The 18,670-nt window shown below is 44.3% G+C and overlaps 1 protein-coding gene across 1 annotated transcript in view; it reads left to right on the forward strand.

Annotated features, from left to right (window-relative positions):
• Positions 1-18,670, forward strand: part of LOC308316018 (dedicator of cytokinesis protein 3-like) — a gene marked incomplete at both ends in the record, with an annotated part of 109,310 nt that overhangs the window by 60,052 nt on the left and 30,588 nt on the right. The window contains 10 exons of the mRNA XM_080764336.1: positions 751-851; positions 1,560-1,641; positions 7,719-7,889; positions 10,969-11,197; positions 12,446-12,573; positions 13,401-13,547; positions 13,896-13,994; positions 16,306-16,400; positions 17,227-17,302; positions 17,628-17,728. Coding sequence (XP_080620462.1) covers positions 751-851; positions 1,560-1,641; positions 7,719-7,889; positions 10,969-11,197; positions 12,446-12,573; positions 13,401-13,547; positions 13,896-13,994; positions 16,306-16,400; positions 17,227-17,302; positions 17,628-17,728 — 1,229 coding nt within the window. The remainder of the gene's footprint in view (positions 1-750; positions 852-1,559; positions 1,642-7,718; positions 7,890-10,968; positions 11,198-12,445; positions 12,574-13,400; positions 13,548-13,895; positions 13,995-16,305; positions 16,401-17,226; positions 17,303-17,627; positions 17,729-18,670) is intronic.

Raw genomic sequence — 18,670 nt, forward strand, 5'->3', positions numbered from 1 at the left:
ACACACAGGCTGAGTGGTTCATCATCTTCTCTGGGACAGTCCCTGAAACCTGTGGTTTGAACCATCTGTGGGCGTCGACATCAAATGCATAAAGCACATTGCAGTAAGGATACCCTCCCCAGAGGTAGACGGTGTCTCCAATGATCACAGCTGTGTGGCCGTCACGCCTGGAGGGAACCTCAAGGTGGCGTTCTCCTGTTCCAGGGGTCAACGTCCTCCAGCATAAAGACACTGTGTTTAAGACGTGTACTTTAATGTCGTCTCCTTCCCTCTGGTTTACATCTCCTCCAAAGCAGTAGATCTCGTGTCCGACCACCACAGCAGCAGCCAGGCCCTTCTTATGCTCTCCTTCCAGATGTATCGCCCAGTGAACCATTTCACAGCAGCAGCTCCACCGTCAACGAGTGTTTAAAACTACTTTACAGATTAACTTTTTAGGATGAAGGCAGCTCGGTTTCCTCGTTGCGAGTCGCTAACTGATGTTTAGTGCGTCGGACAATTCCTTTTAAAGAACAATGACATGGTTGTGATGACGTCATATTGTAGGATAGCCAATCATGTTACAATAAATCACACATGTGTGAAGTGAGGGGTGCTCTTGTCATCATACATAATCTCATGAACAACTACATTTATGTGATTGGTTAGCCAATTTGCTCATCTACATATGACATAAATTATGAAAATGATGACATGAATTCACGTGTGTGTGTGTGTGTGTGTGTGTGTGTGTGTGTGTCTGTCTGTCAGGTGTTCATCATCAACCTACTCAGAGACAGCAGGTTCTACCACTTCAGACCCGTCATGGATTCCTACATCCAGAACCACTTCAATGGAGCCACGGCCTATAAGTAAGACCTACCCCCTAAACCCTACCCCCTAAACCCTACCCCCTAAACCCCTACCCCCTAAACCCCTACCCCCTAAACCCTACCCCCTAAACCCTACCCCTAAACCCTACCCCCTAAACCCTACCCCCTAAACCTACCCCCTAAACCTAACCTTAACCTTACTACTGTTACATCCAGAACCACTTCAATTGGGCCACGGTAATACTGTAATACTGATACTATAGCGTCACAGTCCCACCCCCTTTCATGACGACGTCATGCCCAGTCCCGCCCCCTTTCATGACGTCGCCAGGCCCAGTCCCGCCCCCTTTCATGACGACGCCAGGCCCAGGAAATGATTCCCAATGCATTTTCCCCATAGACGCATTTCAAAACGTATTTATTTAAAGACGGTTACGCCGCGGACAAAGCCAACTCGAGTCGTGACGAATCATGACAATAAACACAATATTTTGGACCAAAACAAATAATCACAAGGAAGAAAAACAACAACAAAAAGTCTTGTAACCTGCCGTTTTCTTCTTCTGTCTAATTCTTTGTTCGGCCCAAAAAGAAATGTGTTTGTTGTCATGATTTGTCACAACAAGAGTTGGCCTTGTACGAGGCTAAGATATACTACTGATAAATACCATACGATACGCGATTCATATTTTCGTGCGTGCGTGCTCTCTCTCTCTCTCTCTCTCTCTCTCTCTCTCTCTCTCGCAGGGAGCTGATTCGCTGTCTGAAGTGGTACATGGACCGCTCGGCAGAGGTGGTGAGACAGGATCACATCCAGGAAGCCATGAGGGTGAGACAGTTTTCTATAGACACATTTCATATGAGGGTGAGACAGTTTTCTCTAAACACATTTCATATGAGGGTGAGACAGTTTTCTATAATCATATTTCATATGAGGGTGAGACAGTTTTCTATAAGCACATTTCATATGAGGGTGAGACAGTTTTCTATAAACACATTTCATATGAGGGTGAGACAGTTTTCTATAATCATATTTCATATGAGGGTGAGACAGTTTTCTATAATCATATTTCATATGAGGGTGAGACAGTTTTCTATAGACACATTTCATATGAGGGTGAGACAGTTTTCTATAATCATATTTCATATGAGGGTGAGACAGTTTTCTATAGACACATTTCATATGAGGGTGAGACAGTTTTCTATAGACACATTTCATATGAGGGTGAGACAGTTTTCTATAATCATATTTCATATGAGGGTGAGACAGTTTTCTATAATCACATTTCATATGAGGGTGAGACAGTTTTCTATAAACACATTTCATATGAGGGTGAGACAGTTTTCTATAAACACATTTCATATGAGGGTGAGACAGTTTTCTATAAGCACATTTCATATGAGGGTGAGACAGTTTTCTGTAAACACATTTCATATGAGGGTGAGACAGTTTTCTATAATCATATTTCATATGAGGGTGAGACAGTTTTCTATAATCATATTTCATATGAGGGTGAGACAGTTTTCTATAGACACATTTCATATGAGGGTGAGACAGTTTTCTATAATCATATTTCATATGAGGGTGAGACAGTTTTCTATAAGCACATTTCATATGAGGGTGAGACAGTTTTCTATAAACACATTTCATATGAGGGTGAGACAGTTTTCTATAATCATATTTCATATGAGGGTGAGACAGTTTTCTATAAACACATTTCATATGAGGGTGAGACAGTTTTCTATAATCATATTTCATATGAGGGTGAGACAGTTTTCTATAATCATATTTCATATGAGGGTGAGACAGTTTTCTATAATCATATTACATAATGAGGGTGAGACAGTTTTCTATAATATTACATAATGAGGGTGAGACAGTTTTCTATAATCATATTACATAATGAGGGTGAGACAGTTTTCTATAATCATATTACATATGAGGGTGAGACAGTTTTCTATAATCATATTACATATGAGGGTGAGACAGTTTTCTATAATCATATTACATAATGAGGGTGAGACAGTTTTCTATAAACACATTTCATATGAGGGTGAGACAGTTTTCTATAATCATATTACATATGAGGGTGAGACAGTTTTCTATAATCATATTTCATATGAGGGTGAGACAGTTTTCTATAGACACATTTCATATGAGGGTGAGACAGTTTTCTATAATCATATTTCATATGAGGGTGAGACAGTTTTCTATAATCATATTACATATGAGGGTGAGACAGTTTTCTATAATCATATTACATATGAGGGTGAGACAGTTTTCTATAAACACATTTCATATGAGGGTGAGACAGTTTTCTATAAACACATCTCATATGAGGGTGAGACAGTTTTCTATAATCATATTACATAATGAGGGTGAGACAGATTTCTATAATCATATTACATAATGAGGGTGAGACAGTTTTCTATAATCATATTACATATGAGGGTGAGACACAGACTTGTAGGTCTGCTATTTTTGAAAAATCGAAGAACGGCTGACTTAGAAACATAGCTTTTTCAGAAAACTGTCATCTGATCTCAGGTCAGAATGGCTTAACTTTACATGAACTAAATGTTAATATTGAATATTAACCCTCTGCTCCCCAGGCCTTATAGAGTATATGTGACCAGTGCCAGTGATTTAAACCACAAGTCGGCAGTAATGAAACTTCACAATATAACGAAATGTATTCTTCTTTTTTTTTTGGTGGTTTTCGTTTTTAGCCACATTAACACAGTTGTAATGTTAAAGAATGTTTTTATTCCATCAGAAAGTCGTTTTAGTGTCATTAAGTCGTTGTAATTACGTTGCAAAAATGTCTCTATAATGAAAGATTATTTTCCGTATTTTGGGGGTGTGAACATTCCTGCACGTATTTACATAGAGCTGTTTCGATTGGCCATACCTATGTATTGTTCTCCAGTTTCACGTAGCCGATCACCGCCCATAAGTAGCAACGTGTTCAGGCTGTCAGTAAACACAACATCATTCTTGTTGTTTGTTTGTGATCATGGCTAGTAACTTTGAATTGGAACGCTTGCTTAACGCTTTAAATGGACAGGCACAAGACGATCTCCTGGGAACATTTATTTCTGATTTCATACACGCTGGCAGTGATCCGGGTTCAGAGCTCACGGATGAATCGGACACTGATGATGAAGACCATGGCGTTGTTTTCGATCAAATCAACAGGAGTTTGTGTTGTGATAACGAGGACGAGGAAGACGAGTCTGGAGGGACAGCTGGGCCGGGTGGTGTACAGGTCGGCATCGCCTCGCTTTTACTTGTACCAGAAGTCAATAATGTAGCAGTGGACACCGACCGACCAGCAGAAATGGAGAAAATAATAAACTTTGATTGCGGGTGTCATAAAAGATCAAAAGAGAACGTAGAACAGCCGCATTCGTCTTGCAGTAAACAACTCGATCCAGACATGATCTGGGAGACCCGAACAGACATGGCAGCTTTGACAAAGGACCAGAAAGACCTTGTTATTTTGGCGATTATAAAGACTTGTATGAACGACTCCGAAATGACTCAATCCACGAAGAAAGTCAACGCGAAGCGAAAGTTCAACAGATCCACATACATGGTGAACGCCATCGTGGTGTGTCGAGCTACCTTTTGCTTCATCTATGGGTGAGTTTCATTATCATCTTGTATATATTCAGGATCTAGTCTCTGAAATCAGTCTGTTTATGAGTTTATGAGTTTGTTTTAAGTAAGACTGATACATGATGCAGTAGCGTTTTAATTTGCAGTGTGTTGTTAGCGTTAGCGCTGTTTATAACAACATCCGGTATAGAGCGGATACGGAAACGTTTGTGTGCGTGTATGTATGTTTATGTTTAAGTGGGTGGGCTCTAGACCGGATCCAAGCGCTGAACAGTAAATAGAGTCCAGGCATACTAACGTTGTTAGTTAGTAACCCAGCGTTTGTGTTGTTTTTGTTCAGGATCAGCAGCACCCTTCTAAATGCAATTAAGCGACACTACAAGGAGAATGGTATCACTCCACGGCAGAGGAAAAAGACTCCCAGAACGAACAAGAAGTTTCTGACTAAAGAGGACATCACATTGGTGTTGACATTCATAACAAACTATGCAGAGGTCCATGCCATATCTTTGCCTGGTCGACATCCTGGACACAAGGATTACAGCCTGAAGTTGTTGCCAAGTAATGTGACCAAAGCATCAGTCTGGCGTCTCTACAAGGCTGCAATGGAAGATGGTAGGTTATTGTTTTGAAAAAATAAAAAAGAGTGAGCTTGTAGATCAGCTATTGTTGAAATATTTTTTCTTGATGTTTTATTTATTTAATTATTTTTTAATAGGCCTATAGGATGTATGTACAGTTGTACACAGCTTTTTAATTAAGTCTCTCTTTCTGATTAAGTGGTGTATAGGATGTATGTACACAGCCCATTTTAATTAAGTCTCTCTTTCTCTCTATTGCAGGGAAACGAGTTGTTGGACTGAGCTGCTTCCGAAGGTTGTGGAAGGCGATTATCCCTCAGGTAACAAGCGTCAAACCCAGGACCGATCTGTGCTGGCAGTGCTACAAAGACAACTACCAGCTGAGCCGAAGTGTCAACCTAAGCGACGAGAAGAGGGCAGAAAGGCACCAGGAGCAAATCGATCACCTGGCACGTGTTCATAGAGAGCGTCAGTTGTACCAGGAGATGTCAGCTGCCAGTAAGAAGATCTGTGCGGATGAGGAGCTGTCTCTAGGCCCCTCCAGACATGCAAGCAGGGACATCACAATGCACTACAGCTTTGATTTCGCACAACAGGTAAGAATGATTCTCATCCTCACTATTGTTTGTTGACTGTGTTACTGTGATAGGCATGTGTTAGGATATTTTTTTGTATTTGCAGATAAACATAAAATCACAGTCACAGTGTAAGGGTTCATATACATCAGGGGTGGGCAACTTTGATGATGCCACTACATTTCCACACTTACTCCAGAGGGCCTTGCATATTACTGTCGTAGCAATGTCCATTCTGTATTCAGTCAAGATATTGATTTTAATGTATAATATTTGTTTTTTCTATGTTTCTTCTTTCAGGTGCACTACCCTTCATCTTCTCTCCAGGTTAGCCAGTTGTTTTTCCTCACTGCACGCAAGTGTGGCCTTTTTGGTATCCACTGTGAAGGATTGGCGAAGCAAGTGAATTACCTGATTGACGAAGGCATGGCATCAGGAAAAGGCAGTAATGCAGTCATCAGCTACTTGCATCATTTTTTCAACAACTATGGAGTTGGAGAAAAATACGTTGACCTTCATTGTGACAACTGCAGTGGCCAAAACAAAAACAACTTCATGCTCTGGTACTGTGTGTGGAGAACCATTCACAAGCTCCACTTGAAGCTGGGAGTCCACCTGCTGATTGCTGGCCACACGAAGTTTGGTCCTGACTGGTGCTTTGGACTGTTCAAACAAGTCTACAGGAGAAGCAGAGTTGACACCCTGGCAGACATCGCGACAGTGATGGCTAAAAGCTCTGAGGAGAAGGGAGTGAACCTCTCCCAGCTTGTCGGACATGAAGATGGGACAGTGCTTGTTGAAGGCTTCGACTGGCAAAAACACCTGACTCCCTACTTCCGCAAACTCCCACAGATAAAGAGCTACCAGCACTTCCGTTTTGACACCACGAAGCCTGGTGTTGTCATGGCCCAAAAACACCGTGACTCAAAAGTAGTGGAGTTTCAGCTGCTCAAAGATCCCAAGGTCTTACCCCCAGTACATGGTCTTCCAGTACAACCCCCACCTGGACTGGACACAGCCCGTCAGGAATATCTTTTTAAAGAACTCAGAAAGTTCTGTCGTGATGATGCACAAGACACAACGTGCCCCAAACCAAAGTCCACAGCACCAAAGAAGACTGTCCGAGTGTAACATTTATAAACTGCCTAGCTTTTAAACTTTTTTAGTACAGTTTTCAATTTGAAACTGTATATATTTCTAGTCCACAGACAAAGTGGGATTTTAAACTTTATGTATTTAGTCCCAGGCAAAGTGCAATTTTAAACCTTTATACTTTTTAGTCCCAGGGAAAGTGCAATTTGAAACTGTATATATTTCTAGTCCACAGACAAAGTGAGATTTTAAACTTTATGTATTTAGTCCCAGGCAAAGTGCAATTTTAAACCTTTATACTTTTTAGTCCCAGGGAAAGTGCAATTTGAAACTGTATATATTTCTAGTCACAGACAAAGTGAGATTTTAAACTTTATGTATTTAGTCCCAGGCAAAGTGCAATTTTAAACCTTTATACTTTTTAGTCCCAGGGGAAGTGCAAATTTAAACTGTATATTTATTTAGTCACAGGGAAAGTGCAATGTTAAACTGTTAGTTGTATTTTATTCTTATGCCACTCTTATTTGTCATTGTCACAGTATGCAAATTCAAGTATGTATGAAAATAAACAAACTAATTCTAATTCCCATCTCTATTTATTCTTATTCTAAGAGCCCACTTTGTTTTACTAAGTGTCCACTCAAGTCATTCTGTGCAGTTGACAGCTAAGTGGGGGGAGTGGTTAGTGAATGGGGGGAGTGTTTATGCAAGTATCTAGGCGTGGAGACAAGTATCTATTGTCACACCCATTCCTGGGCTCAGAGATGCTAAATACTTTGAAATCTTAGAATGGCAAATTATGTACTTTGGTGTTTACAGTTCAACAAATTTCAAATGGTCATATCTTCTTCATTTCCCCCCCAATTTCAATGAGCAATACATCATATGAAAGGTTACAGTGTGCAGTTTCATAATATGTAAAGAACTGAAAAATGAAAAATGCCCCCTTGTATATTAAACCACTGGCACTGGTCACATATATTAACCCTCTCCTCCCCAGGCCTTATAGAGTGTATATTAACCCTCTGCTCCCCAGGCCTTGGAGTACCTGTTTAAGTTCATCGTCCAGAGTCGTATCCTGTACTCTCGCGCCACCTGTGGGATGGAGGAGGAAGCGTTCCGCGTCTCCGTCCAGGAGCTGTTCCAGTCCATCCGCTTCGTCCTCAGTCTGGACGGACGGAGCTCTGAGACGCTGGTGTTCACACAGGTACCCTCAATGCCCTGTCCCCATGTCCTCCCTGTCCTCCTGTCCTCCCTGTCCCCTGTCCCCATGTCCCCTGTCCCCTCTGGTACCCTCAATGCCCTGTCCCCATGTCCTCCCTGTCCTCCTGTCCCCATGTCCCCTCTGGTACCCTCAATGCCCTGTCCCCATGTCCTCCCTGTCCTCCTGTCCCCTCTGGTACCCTCAATGCCCTGTCCCCATGTCCTCCCTGTCCTCCTGTCCCCATGTCCCCTCTGGTACCCTCAATGCCCTGTCCCCATGTCCTCCCTGTCCTCCTGTCCCCTCTGGTACCCTCAATGCCCTGTCCCCATGTCCCCATGTCCCCCCTGTCCTCCCTGTCCCCTGTCCCCATGTCCCCTGTCCCCTCTGGTACCCTCAATGCCCTGTCCCCATGTCCTCCCTGTCCTCCTGTCCCCATGTCCCCTCTGGTACCCTCAATGCCCTGTCCCCATGTCCTCCCTGTCCTCCTGTCCCCTCTGGTACCCTCAATGCCCTGTCCCCATGTCCCCCCTGTCCTCCCTGTCCCCTGTCCCCATGTCCCCTGTCCCCTCTGGTACCCTCAATGCCCTGTCCTCCCTGTCCCCCCTGTCCCCATGTCCCCCTGTCCCCTGTCCCCTCTGGTACCCTCAATGCCCTGTCCCCCTGTCCCCATGTCCCCTGTCCTCCTGTCCCCTGTCCCCCCTGTCCTCCCTGTCCCCCTCTCCCCCTGTCCCCTGTCCCCCCTGTCCTCCCTGTCCCCTGTCCCCCTCTCCCCCTGTCCCCCCTGTCCTCCCTGTCCCCTGTCCCCCTCTCCCCTGTCCCCTGTCCCCCCTGTCCCCCTGTCCCCATGTCCCCTGTCCCCCCTGTCTCCCCTGTCCTCCCTGTCCCCTGTCCCCCTCTCCCCCTGTCCTCCCTGTCCCCTGTCCCCCTGTCCCCTGTCCCCCTGTCCCCTGTCCCCCTGTCCTCCCTGTCCCCTGTCCCCTCTCCCCCTGTCCCCCCTGTCCCCTGTCCCCCTGTCCTCCCTGTCCCCTGTCCCTCCTGTCCCCTGTCCCCTGTCCCCCTGTCCTCCCTGTCCCCTGTCCCCTCTCCCCCTGTCCCCCCTGTCCCCCTCTCCCCCTGTCCCCTCTGGGTCATCTTGTGCTCTTATATTTTGGTTATGCATGAATTATTTTGTAATATTACAAGTATCACAAGTATTCATTGTCTGTACGTGTTTCACTATAATATGATTTATCTGATTTATGTTGACGTTTCTTTTTGCATCGTATTAATTTCACACGTTCTTATCTTTATAGGTTATGAGTTCATTATTTCCGTCATGTACAAGCATTCACTATAGGTGTTTCACTATGATTTCTCTGTTTGTTTTGTCTTCATTTAATTTCATTATAATTTCTCTATTTTGTGTTTTATTTTCCGCCTTTAATTTCCGTGCGTCCCCATCACTTCCTGTTTCCTGTCGTCCTGCGTTGCTATTGGACGATTTAGGGGGTGTGGCCAGCCGCATGCCTCTGTTTGGCCAAGTAAGTCAATGAGTGAAAACTGGATTCACTTTCACTTTCTGATGGGTTGATTTAAATATTTATTAACAGCTTGCAGAATTACAGTACATTTCAATTACAGCACAAACTCAATACAAAAACTGTTAACTGTGAGTGGACGACCCAATTAAGCATTACACCCAATTAAGGGTCCACCTTGTTCAATTCATCAAAACATTTAGAGACGTACAAATAGACCCTTCTATATAGTCAAAGAACAGAACAGGAATTCATCATAAAGTAGGTAAAAAGGGAAAATAAACATATTATACAGTGAGGGGAAATGGATTCAGATTTTCCGGAATTGCAGCCGTCCGTAGGTGCCCTTTGAGAGCGGTTTCGAAGGAGTCAAGGGATTCGCATGTCTTAATGACTGTTGGTAGGGCGTTCCACATTTTGGTGGCATAGGAGCGAAAATAATTTAGTCCCTTGTTTGTGCCGAATTTGGGTTGTACATGGTTCGTTGCACTCCCTCTGGTGTTTCAAACCTGTTTGTGACTTCAAACGAATTGTCACCGAGTGCCGCGCTATGTTCCCTGGGGTCCCTGGAACAACATATTTTCATATGGGGGTCGGCGGCCAAATTCATATATTTTTGGGGGTCCTTGACATAAAAATGTTTGAGAACCACTGATATAGAAACAGGGTATGGGTTTTTTTTTCAGAAAACTGTCATGATTTAGAAGGCATTTGTAGAAACTTTACTCAGGTCTAAATGGGTTAATTGTATCTGTCTCATGCTGGCTACAGTAATGTTGTGGTTGAGTACAGACGTCTGTCTGTCCGTCCGTCCACTGTACGCACCAAGCAACAACATCTCCAGGTTCTCCTCTGAGAACTAGCCCCATTAATTACATGTTCACCCTGATAACGGCCAATTAGATATTCTGGGCCAAATGGTCCCCATAGGTCTGCCTGTAAGACAGATAAACAGTCCATGGGTCTGCCTGTAAGACTGATAAACAGTCTATGGGTCTGCCTGTAAGACAGATAAACAGTCTATGGGTCTGTCTGTGAGACAGATAAACAGTCTATGGGTCTGTCTGTGAGACAGATAAACAGTCTATGGGTCTGCCTGTAAGACAGATAAACAGTCTATGGGTCTGCCTATGGGGCTGTAAGGTGGTGGAGGCTAGGGGAGGGGCTACGGGCTGTAGGGTGGTCGAGGATAGGGGAGGGGCTACGGGCTGTAAGGTGGTCGAGGCTAGGGGAGGGGCTACGGGCTGTAAGGTGGTCGAGGATAGGGGAGGGGCTACTGGCTGTAAGGTGGTCGAGGATAGGGGAGGGGCTACGGGCTGTAAGGTGGTCGAGGATAGGGGAGGGGCTACGGGCTGTAAGGTGGTCGAGGCTAGGGGAGGGGCTACGGGCTGTAGGGTGGTCGAGGCTAGGGGAGGGGCTAGGGGAGGGGCTACGGTCTAAGGTGGAGTCTGAAGAGGTGGGTTTTCAGACTACGGCTCTTCCACTGTTGTTTTTCTTCTCACCACATGCAGCCTTGTTGAACCTCTCTCTCTCCATCTCTCTCTCTCTCTCTCTCTCCCCCCCAGGCCGCCCTGCTGAACAGCTTCCCGGACATCTTTGACGAGCTGCTCCAGATGTTTACGGTCCAGGAGGTGGCGGAGTACGTGCGGGGCACCCTGGGCAGCATGCCCAGCACGGTGGGAGGCGCCCTGGGCAGCATGCCCAGCACGGTGGACGTCAGCGGGCAGTCCATGGACGTGGTCAAGCTTCAGAGCGTCCAGCGCACCGTGGAGAGCCGCCTGTTCTTCTTCCCAGGTTAGAGTACAGAGAACTACGCATCCCACAATGCACTGGGTCTACACACCGAACTACACATCCCACAATGCACTGGGTCTACACACCGAACTACACATCCCACAATGCACTGGGTCTACTCTACACACCGAACTACACATCCCACAATGCACTGGGTCTACACACCGAACTACACATCCCACAATGCACTGGGTCTACTCTACACACCGAACTACACATCCCACAATGCACTGGGTCTACTCTACACACCGAACTACACATCCCACAATGCACTGGGTCTACACACCGTTAGACCGTGGAGGGCAGGCTCTTCTCCTTCCCAGGTTAGAGTACAGAGAACTACACATCCCACAATGCACTGGGTCTACACACCGTTAGACCGTGGAGGGCAGGCTCTTCTCCTTCCCAGGTTAGAGTACAGAGAACTACACATCCCACAATGCACTGGGTCTACTCTACACACCGAACTACACATCCCACAATACACTGGGTCTACACACTGAACTACACATCCCACAATGCACTGGGTCTACACACCGTTAGACCGTGGAGGGCAGGCTCTTCTTCTTCCCAGGTTAGAGTACAGAGAACTACACATCCCACAATACACTGGGTCTACTCTACACACCGAACTACACATCCCACAATGCACTGGGTCTACACACCGTTAGACCGTGGAGGGCAGGCTCTTCTCCTTCCCAGGTTAGAGTACATAGAACTACACATCCCACAATGCACTGGGTCTACTCTACACACCGAACTACACATCCCACAATGCACTGGGTCTTCTTCTTTTTCCCAGGTACAGATCTGGTATCAGAGGACCATTCTACAAATGTCTTCTAAATCAGAAAGTTTTCTGGAAAACGTACTGACATAGACGCTAGATATAGAAACCTTGTGTTTCTATATCAGTGGTTCTCAAACTATTTCATGTCAAGGACCCCCATAAATATATGTAATTGGCCGCCGACCCCCATCTGAAAATATGTTGTTCCAGGGACCCCCCCCCCCCCCCAGGAGCAAAGATTTGAGTTAAAAAACGTTTGCTGTGAAAGAATATATATTCAAAGATTTCTGGCACATTTTCATGATTTAAATAAAATAGCAGATCTACAAGCGCTATCTCTCTCTCTCTCTCTCTCTCTCTCTCTCTCTCTCTCTCTCTCTCTCTCTCTCTCTCTCTCTCTCTCTCTCTCTCCTCTCCCTCCCTGTAGTCAATGTAAAGTGGATGTCTCTCTCCCACAGAGTCCCGTAGCATTCTACTCCCTGTGGTGTTGCATCACATCCACCTCCATCTCCGCCAGCAGAGGGAGCTGTTGATCTGCTCTGGAATCCTGGGAACCATCTTCTCCATCATCAAGAGCAGTGGCATGGTAAGGGTTAACAGCTTAACCCATTCTGACCTGAGATCAGATTCATACGAGGTTTCCACTGGACACACACTGGTCTGATTAACCCATTCTGACCTGAGATCAGATTCTAAAAATGTCAAGTCGTTCTTCGATTTTTCAAAAATAGCAGACCTACAAGCTCGTAGCGCGCCACTCGGTGGCGCGCTATGAGCTTGTAGATCTGCTATTTTTCAATAGCTAAAGCATGACATGATGCCAACACCAAAACGGGTTCCCGTTCAGAATGGGTTAAAAAGGTCTTCTTCTAAGTCATTCTGAAGTACCTCATGTTTCTGTATCAGTGGTGCTCAATATTTCACCTCCCAGAGGTCATCAGTAACGGAAGATATACATTATGAATACGGCATATTTAATAAATATAATATTTGCATAAGCATGATTCAAGCTGCAAGTGAGACTCCGTTCACACGTATGGAGATGAAACCAGAGTCACACTCCGTTTTTTTTTGATTGAATACTTTATTAGGCAACATAAATGCAAACAGCACAATGTACAGTCAGGCATTTTTGTCCGAAAAAGGATTTCACCGACGAAAGACCTTGCGGCCTTGTTTCCATTCGGGTCCTATATCCACTCACACATGACATGAATAATAAGTTAACACAGTAACGTAATGTATGGAGATGAAACACTTTCTATTACCTATTTTAGTGCATGTTCACAAACTGTGTCCTACACAAACATGTCTGTGTGTCTGTGCGTGTGCTTGCTTGCATGTGCGTGTGTGCGTGCGTGCGTGCGTGTGTGCGTGCGTGCGTGTGTGTCTGTGTGCGTGTGTGCGCTTCAGGAGTCCTCAGTGCAGGAGGAAGTAGAGATGATGGTGGAGAGTCTTCTGGACGTCCTGTTGCAGACCCTCCTCTCCATCATGTCCAAGTCCCAGACCCTGGAGACGTCCAGGGGACAGAGATGTCCTCAATGCACCGCCGAGATAACGGTACGTCCTCTAAATATGTCCCCTAGATCAGTGGTTCCCAAAGTGGCGTCCGTGGACCCCCAGGGGTCCTTGAGGGAGTTCCAGGGGGTCCCCATGCTAAATGATAGTTAGGAACCAAGTGGGGGTCTGTAGACTAATGCATGTCAAACTCAGTTTTGGACGTAGACTCAGTTAACCCGTAACGCAGTACAATGTGTTTTAATGTACTGTGTGTGTGTGTGTGTGTGTGTGTGTGTGTGTGTGTGTGTGTGTGTGTGTGTGTGTGTGTGTGTGTGTGTGTGTGTGTGTGTGTGTGTGTGTGTGTGTGTGTGTGTGTGCGTGCGTGCGTGCATGCGTGTGCGTGTTCAGGGGGAGTATGTGTCGTGTCTTCTCTCCCTCCTCAGACAGATGACAGAGTTACACTTCCACCATCTGTTGAACAACTTCCACAGCAAGGAGGAACTGAAGGTATCTATACTGTAGTGCTATTATTATTATTATTATTATTATTATTATTATTATTATTACTGTAGTGCTGTCACGATTCGCCTAATCCACAATTCAATTCAACTTTCGATGTTAAGGTCATGATTCGATTCGATACGATTTTCGATACGATTCAATGGATATTTTTTTTAAGATTCAAGATTCAAGATTCAATTCAATTCAAGATTCAATCATTTATTTGCCATGTCAACAAGTTGATAGGAATTTGTCTTGGTTCATACTCAACATATACAGACAACCATAGATACACAAACAAGAAGGACAATACAATACAAAAACAAAAACCAGCAGCATAGGAAATTACATCCAGTTTTTTTAAAGTGCTATAATTATGCATATACTATGAGTTCAGATGTCTAATGGCTACGGGGTAAGTGCTATCCCTGAAGCGACATGTTGAGCTCTGGATACTTCTATATCTCCTGCCTGATGGGAGGAGACTGAAGAGGTGATGTGCAGGATGGGAGTTTTTTATTTTATTTGCCTTCCTAATTATTCTGGTGGAATACGTGCTGTATGATCATTCATTTAGGCTTTTTCATTTGTAAAGAAAAACACTTGTTTCTGTGCAATAAGTCACTTTTATTTGACTAACCCATTCTGACCGGGCACCCATTTTGGTGTTGGCATCATGTTATGCTTTAGCTATTGAAAAATAGCAGATCTACAAGCTCATATCGCGCCACCGAGTGGCGCGATACGAGCTTGTAGGTCTGCTATTTTTGAAAAATTCGAAGAACGACTGACATTTTTAGAATCTGATCTCAGGTCAGAATGGGTTCATCAGACCAGTGTGTGTCCAGTGGAAACCTCGTATGAATCTGATCTCAGGTCAGAATGGGCTAATAACTAATAGCATCAACAATATAAACTTTGGGTTTCATGTCCTCAGTCCTCACATCGTTTTGAGATTTCTTTAAGATGATGAGATTGATGACATTATTGTTATAAGCACTACTCTAAGTAACTAAATAAAATAATAAAGTTAATAATAGGGCTGGGACTCGATTAAAAATGTCAATCTAATTAGTTTAGTTTAGTTTAGTTTATTTAGTTTAGTTTATTTCGCACAATAAAAACAGTACAAAAAGGTAACATCAATAAAAGAGAAGTGTGTGCAGGTGAGAAAAGAAACCCAGGGAGGGCTTATATGTGGTTCTCACCAAGGTTAATATACAATTTAACAAATAGTAATATACAAATAGTAAGACAAAGTAATCAAGCATAGGTATGGAAAATAACAGAAACAAAAACAACAAGAAATACATTATTTACACTTGTGAAGTGTGTGTGTGTGTGTGTGTGTGTGTGTGTGTGTGTGTGTGTGTGTGTGTGTGTGTGTGTGTGTGTGTGCTAGTGTGTGCGTGCGCGTGTGCGTGCGTGCGCGCGTATGTGCTACATTACGTTAAATTTAGAGGCCTTATAATGAATTAATCTGCATTAATCGGGAGGGGGGGGACGACGACGACATTAGACAGCCATGCAACAAGGTTGTGTCCTCCAACCATGTGACTCCCATTGGAAATGCATTGAGGCGTGCACAGATACACACTAGGGGGTGCTAGAGCACCTTCTTTTCCTAATGTGTAGTGTGTGGACCACGGTGACATTGATCCTTTTCCTAATGTGTAGTGTGTGGACCACGGTGACATTGATCAATTCTTGATAAAACGCTTCTTCTGTATTATTTATGCCCCCCACAATCTAAAGCGTTGTTTCTATGTCAGTCGTTCTTCGATTTAACCCATTCTGACCTGAGATCAGATTCATACGAGGTTTCCACTGGACACACACTGGTCTGATTAATCCATTCTGACCTGAGATCAGATTCTAGAAAAATGTCAGTCGTTCTTCGATTTTTCAAAAATAGCAGACCTACAAGCTCGTATCGCGCCACTCGGTGGCGCGATATGAGCTTGTAGATCTGCTATTTTTCAATAGCTAAAGCATAACATGATGCCAACACCAAAATGGGTGCCCGGTCAGAATGGGTTAAAGAAAATAGCAGACCTACAAGCTCGTAGCGCGCCACCGAGTGGCGCGCTACGAGCTTGTAGATCTGCTATTTTTCACCCAAAAAAAATGGGTTCCCGCCCCAAAATGCGCTGCACAAGGTGCCCTTTTTTCCCCTTGAGCACCACCTGCCCCTCTAAATGTCTGTGCACGCCACTGCGGCCATGACACTCAGAACAACACAGGACACACGTGTGTCTTATAGGCCCTCATATATATATATATGTCAACATCCTGCGGTGTTCTCCGTCTCCTCCAGGAGTTCCTGTTGAAGATATTCTGCGTGTTTCGCAACCTGATGAAGATCACCATCTTCCCTCGAGACTGGAGCGTCATGAGGCTGCTGACCAGTCAGTAAGTAGTTAACTCATTTTGGGAGAAAAAAAATAAAAATAAAGTTTTTCACCTCTGGTGAAAAGCTGGAATTTGCGCGATGGCAGTCTCTCAGTCAAATCTGGTCACATTTGTCCAAGGACATGAAATATTGTAGAATTAATGGGTTCCCAGATTCCACATACTAGTGTAGGTCTTATTGTAACTGTCCCAGAATACAGTGGTTTCAGTTTAAAAAAAACATATTAAATATGGTTTTGCTTATGTAGATGTGTGCATGCACATGTTGGGTTCATTTAATTGTGAATAAATAGAATGAAACACAACAAATATGTTAAAAAGCTTAAGGTTACATCAAATCACAAGGCAAAAATGCACCGTTATGCCAAAGAGTGTCACATGACATCACCTGTCAGTCAGAGGTCAGAGGTCAGAGGTGGACCTGAGTTCCTGGAGAGAAGCTGCATTGTTTTGAGAACGTCATCAAATTCAAAGGACCGTCAGAGACCATACAGTATTAAGTCATCTGCACATGGTTCAAAGGAACGTCAGAGACCATACATCATTAAGTCATCTGCACATGGTTCAAAGGAACGTCAGAGACCATACATCATTAAGTCATCTGCACATGGTTCAAAGTCACACACGGTACATGTCCTTTATTGTGTTCCTTTGAGAGTAACGCGTTTGTTGTGGATTCCCTGACGTTAGTGGACTTTGTTTGATCATTCGAATGCACACGTGTGGACTCTCTAATGACTGTTTATTACAATGTGTATGGACTCATAGTGATGTCATCATAGTGATGTCATCATAGTGACCTCACAGCGTCTCTGTGTTTCTGCAGTGTCATCATAGTGACCACACAGTTTCTGTCTCCGGCGTTGCACAAGAACTTCTCTGAGGCAGACTTCGATTTCAAGGTTGGTGTGAAGGATTATTGCTGTACTGCACTGTACTGTACTGTGCTGTGCTGCGCTGCGCTGCGCTGTACTGTACTGCACTGTACTGCGCTGCACTGTGCTGTGCTGTGCTGTGCTGTATAACTGATGTTATGATTATTATACTGTACTGTGTGTGACTGTGTCTGTGTCTCATGTGTGTGCGTGCGTGCGTGCGTGCGTGCGTGCGTGCGTGCGTGCGTGCGTGCGTGCGTGCGTGCGTGCGTGCGTGCGTGCGTGTGTGCGTGCGTGCGTGTGTGTGTGTGTGTGTGCGTGTGTGTGTGTGTGCGTGTGTGTGTGTTTCCAGGTCTGGAACTCGTTCTTCAGCCTCACCGTGTTGTTCATCAACCAGCCCAGTCTGCAGCTGGAGCCTCTGAGCCAGGCCAAGAGGAAGATTGTTCTAGACAAGTACGTACCCATTCTGACCTGAGATCAGATTCATACGAGGTTTCCACTGGACACACACTGGTCTGATTAACCCATTCTGACCTGAGATCAGATTCATACGAGGTTTCCACTGGACACACACTGTTCTGATTAACCCATTCTGACCTGAGATCAGATTCATACGAGGTTTCCACTGGACACACACTGGTCTGATTAACCCATTCTGACCTGAGATCAGATTCATACGAGGTTTCCACTGGACACACACTGGTCTGATTAACCCATTATGACCTGAGATCAGATTCTAAAAAATGTCAGTCGTTCTTCGATTTTTCAAAAATAGCAGACCTACAAGCTCATGAGCTTGTAGATCTGTTATTTTTCAATAGCTAAAGCATAACATAATGCTGACACCAAAATGAGTTCCCGTTCAGAATGGGTTAACCAGTAAAAACACACTGAGACTAAAGTCCCTTTTAGAAGTGGAAGAAGACCCATAATGTTACACAGCTCTACCAGAACCAACACATACTGGACAACATGTTGTAAAGCACAGCTGGTACCAACTACCAGAACCAACACATACTGGACAACATGCTGTAAAGCACAGCTGGTACCAACTACCAGAACCAGGTACCAGCTAGTACCAACTACCAGGAAGGTCAAGTTTGTAAAGTCCCCCCTCGAGAGACCCAGGAAAATAATTCCCCGTTCATTTTCCTCATAGACTTTTCAGAAAGTATATATATATATTTTTTTTTTCACTTAATTTTTATTGAAGGAAGAAAAGACACAAACAAAAACTCAACTAACAAGACAATACGGGAAAGAAAAAGAAAAGAAAAAGGACAAAAAGTAAAAGAAAAAAGGCTGCATTTTTCATATTACAATAAACATTCAATGAAATCCTATTGCAATATCGCTAGGCTGAGAGAAGAGATTCCACTTTTCCCATTTTTTATA

Source organism: Protomyctophum bolini (assembly GCF_963924005.1).
Source record: "Protomyctophum bolini genome assembly, chromosome: 5".
NCBI classification, from domain to species: Eukaryota; Metazoa; Chordata; class Actinopteri; order Myctophiformes; family Myctophidae; genus Protomyctophum; species Protomyctophum bolini.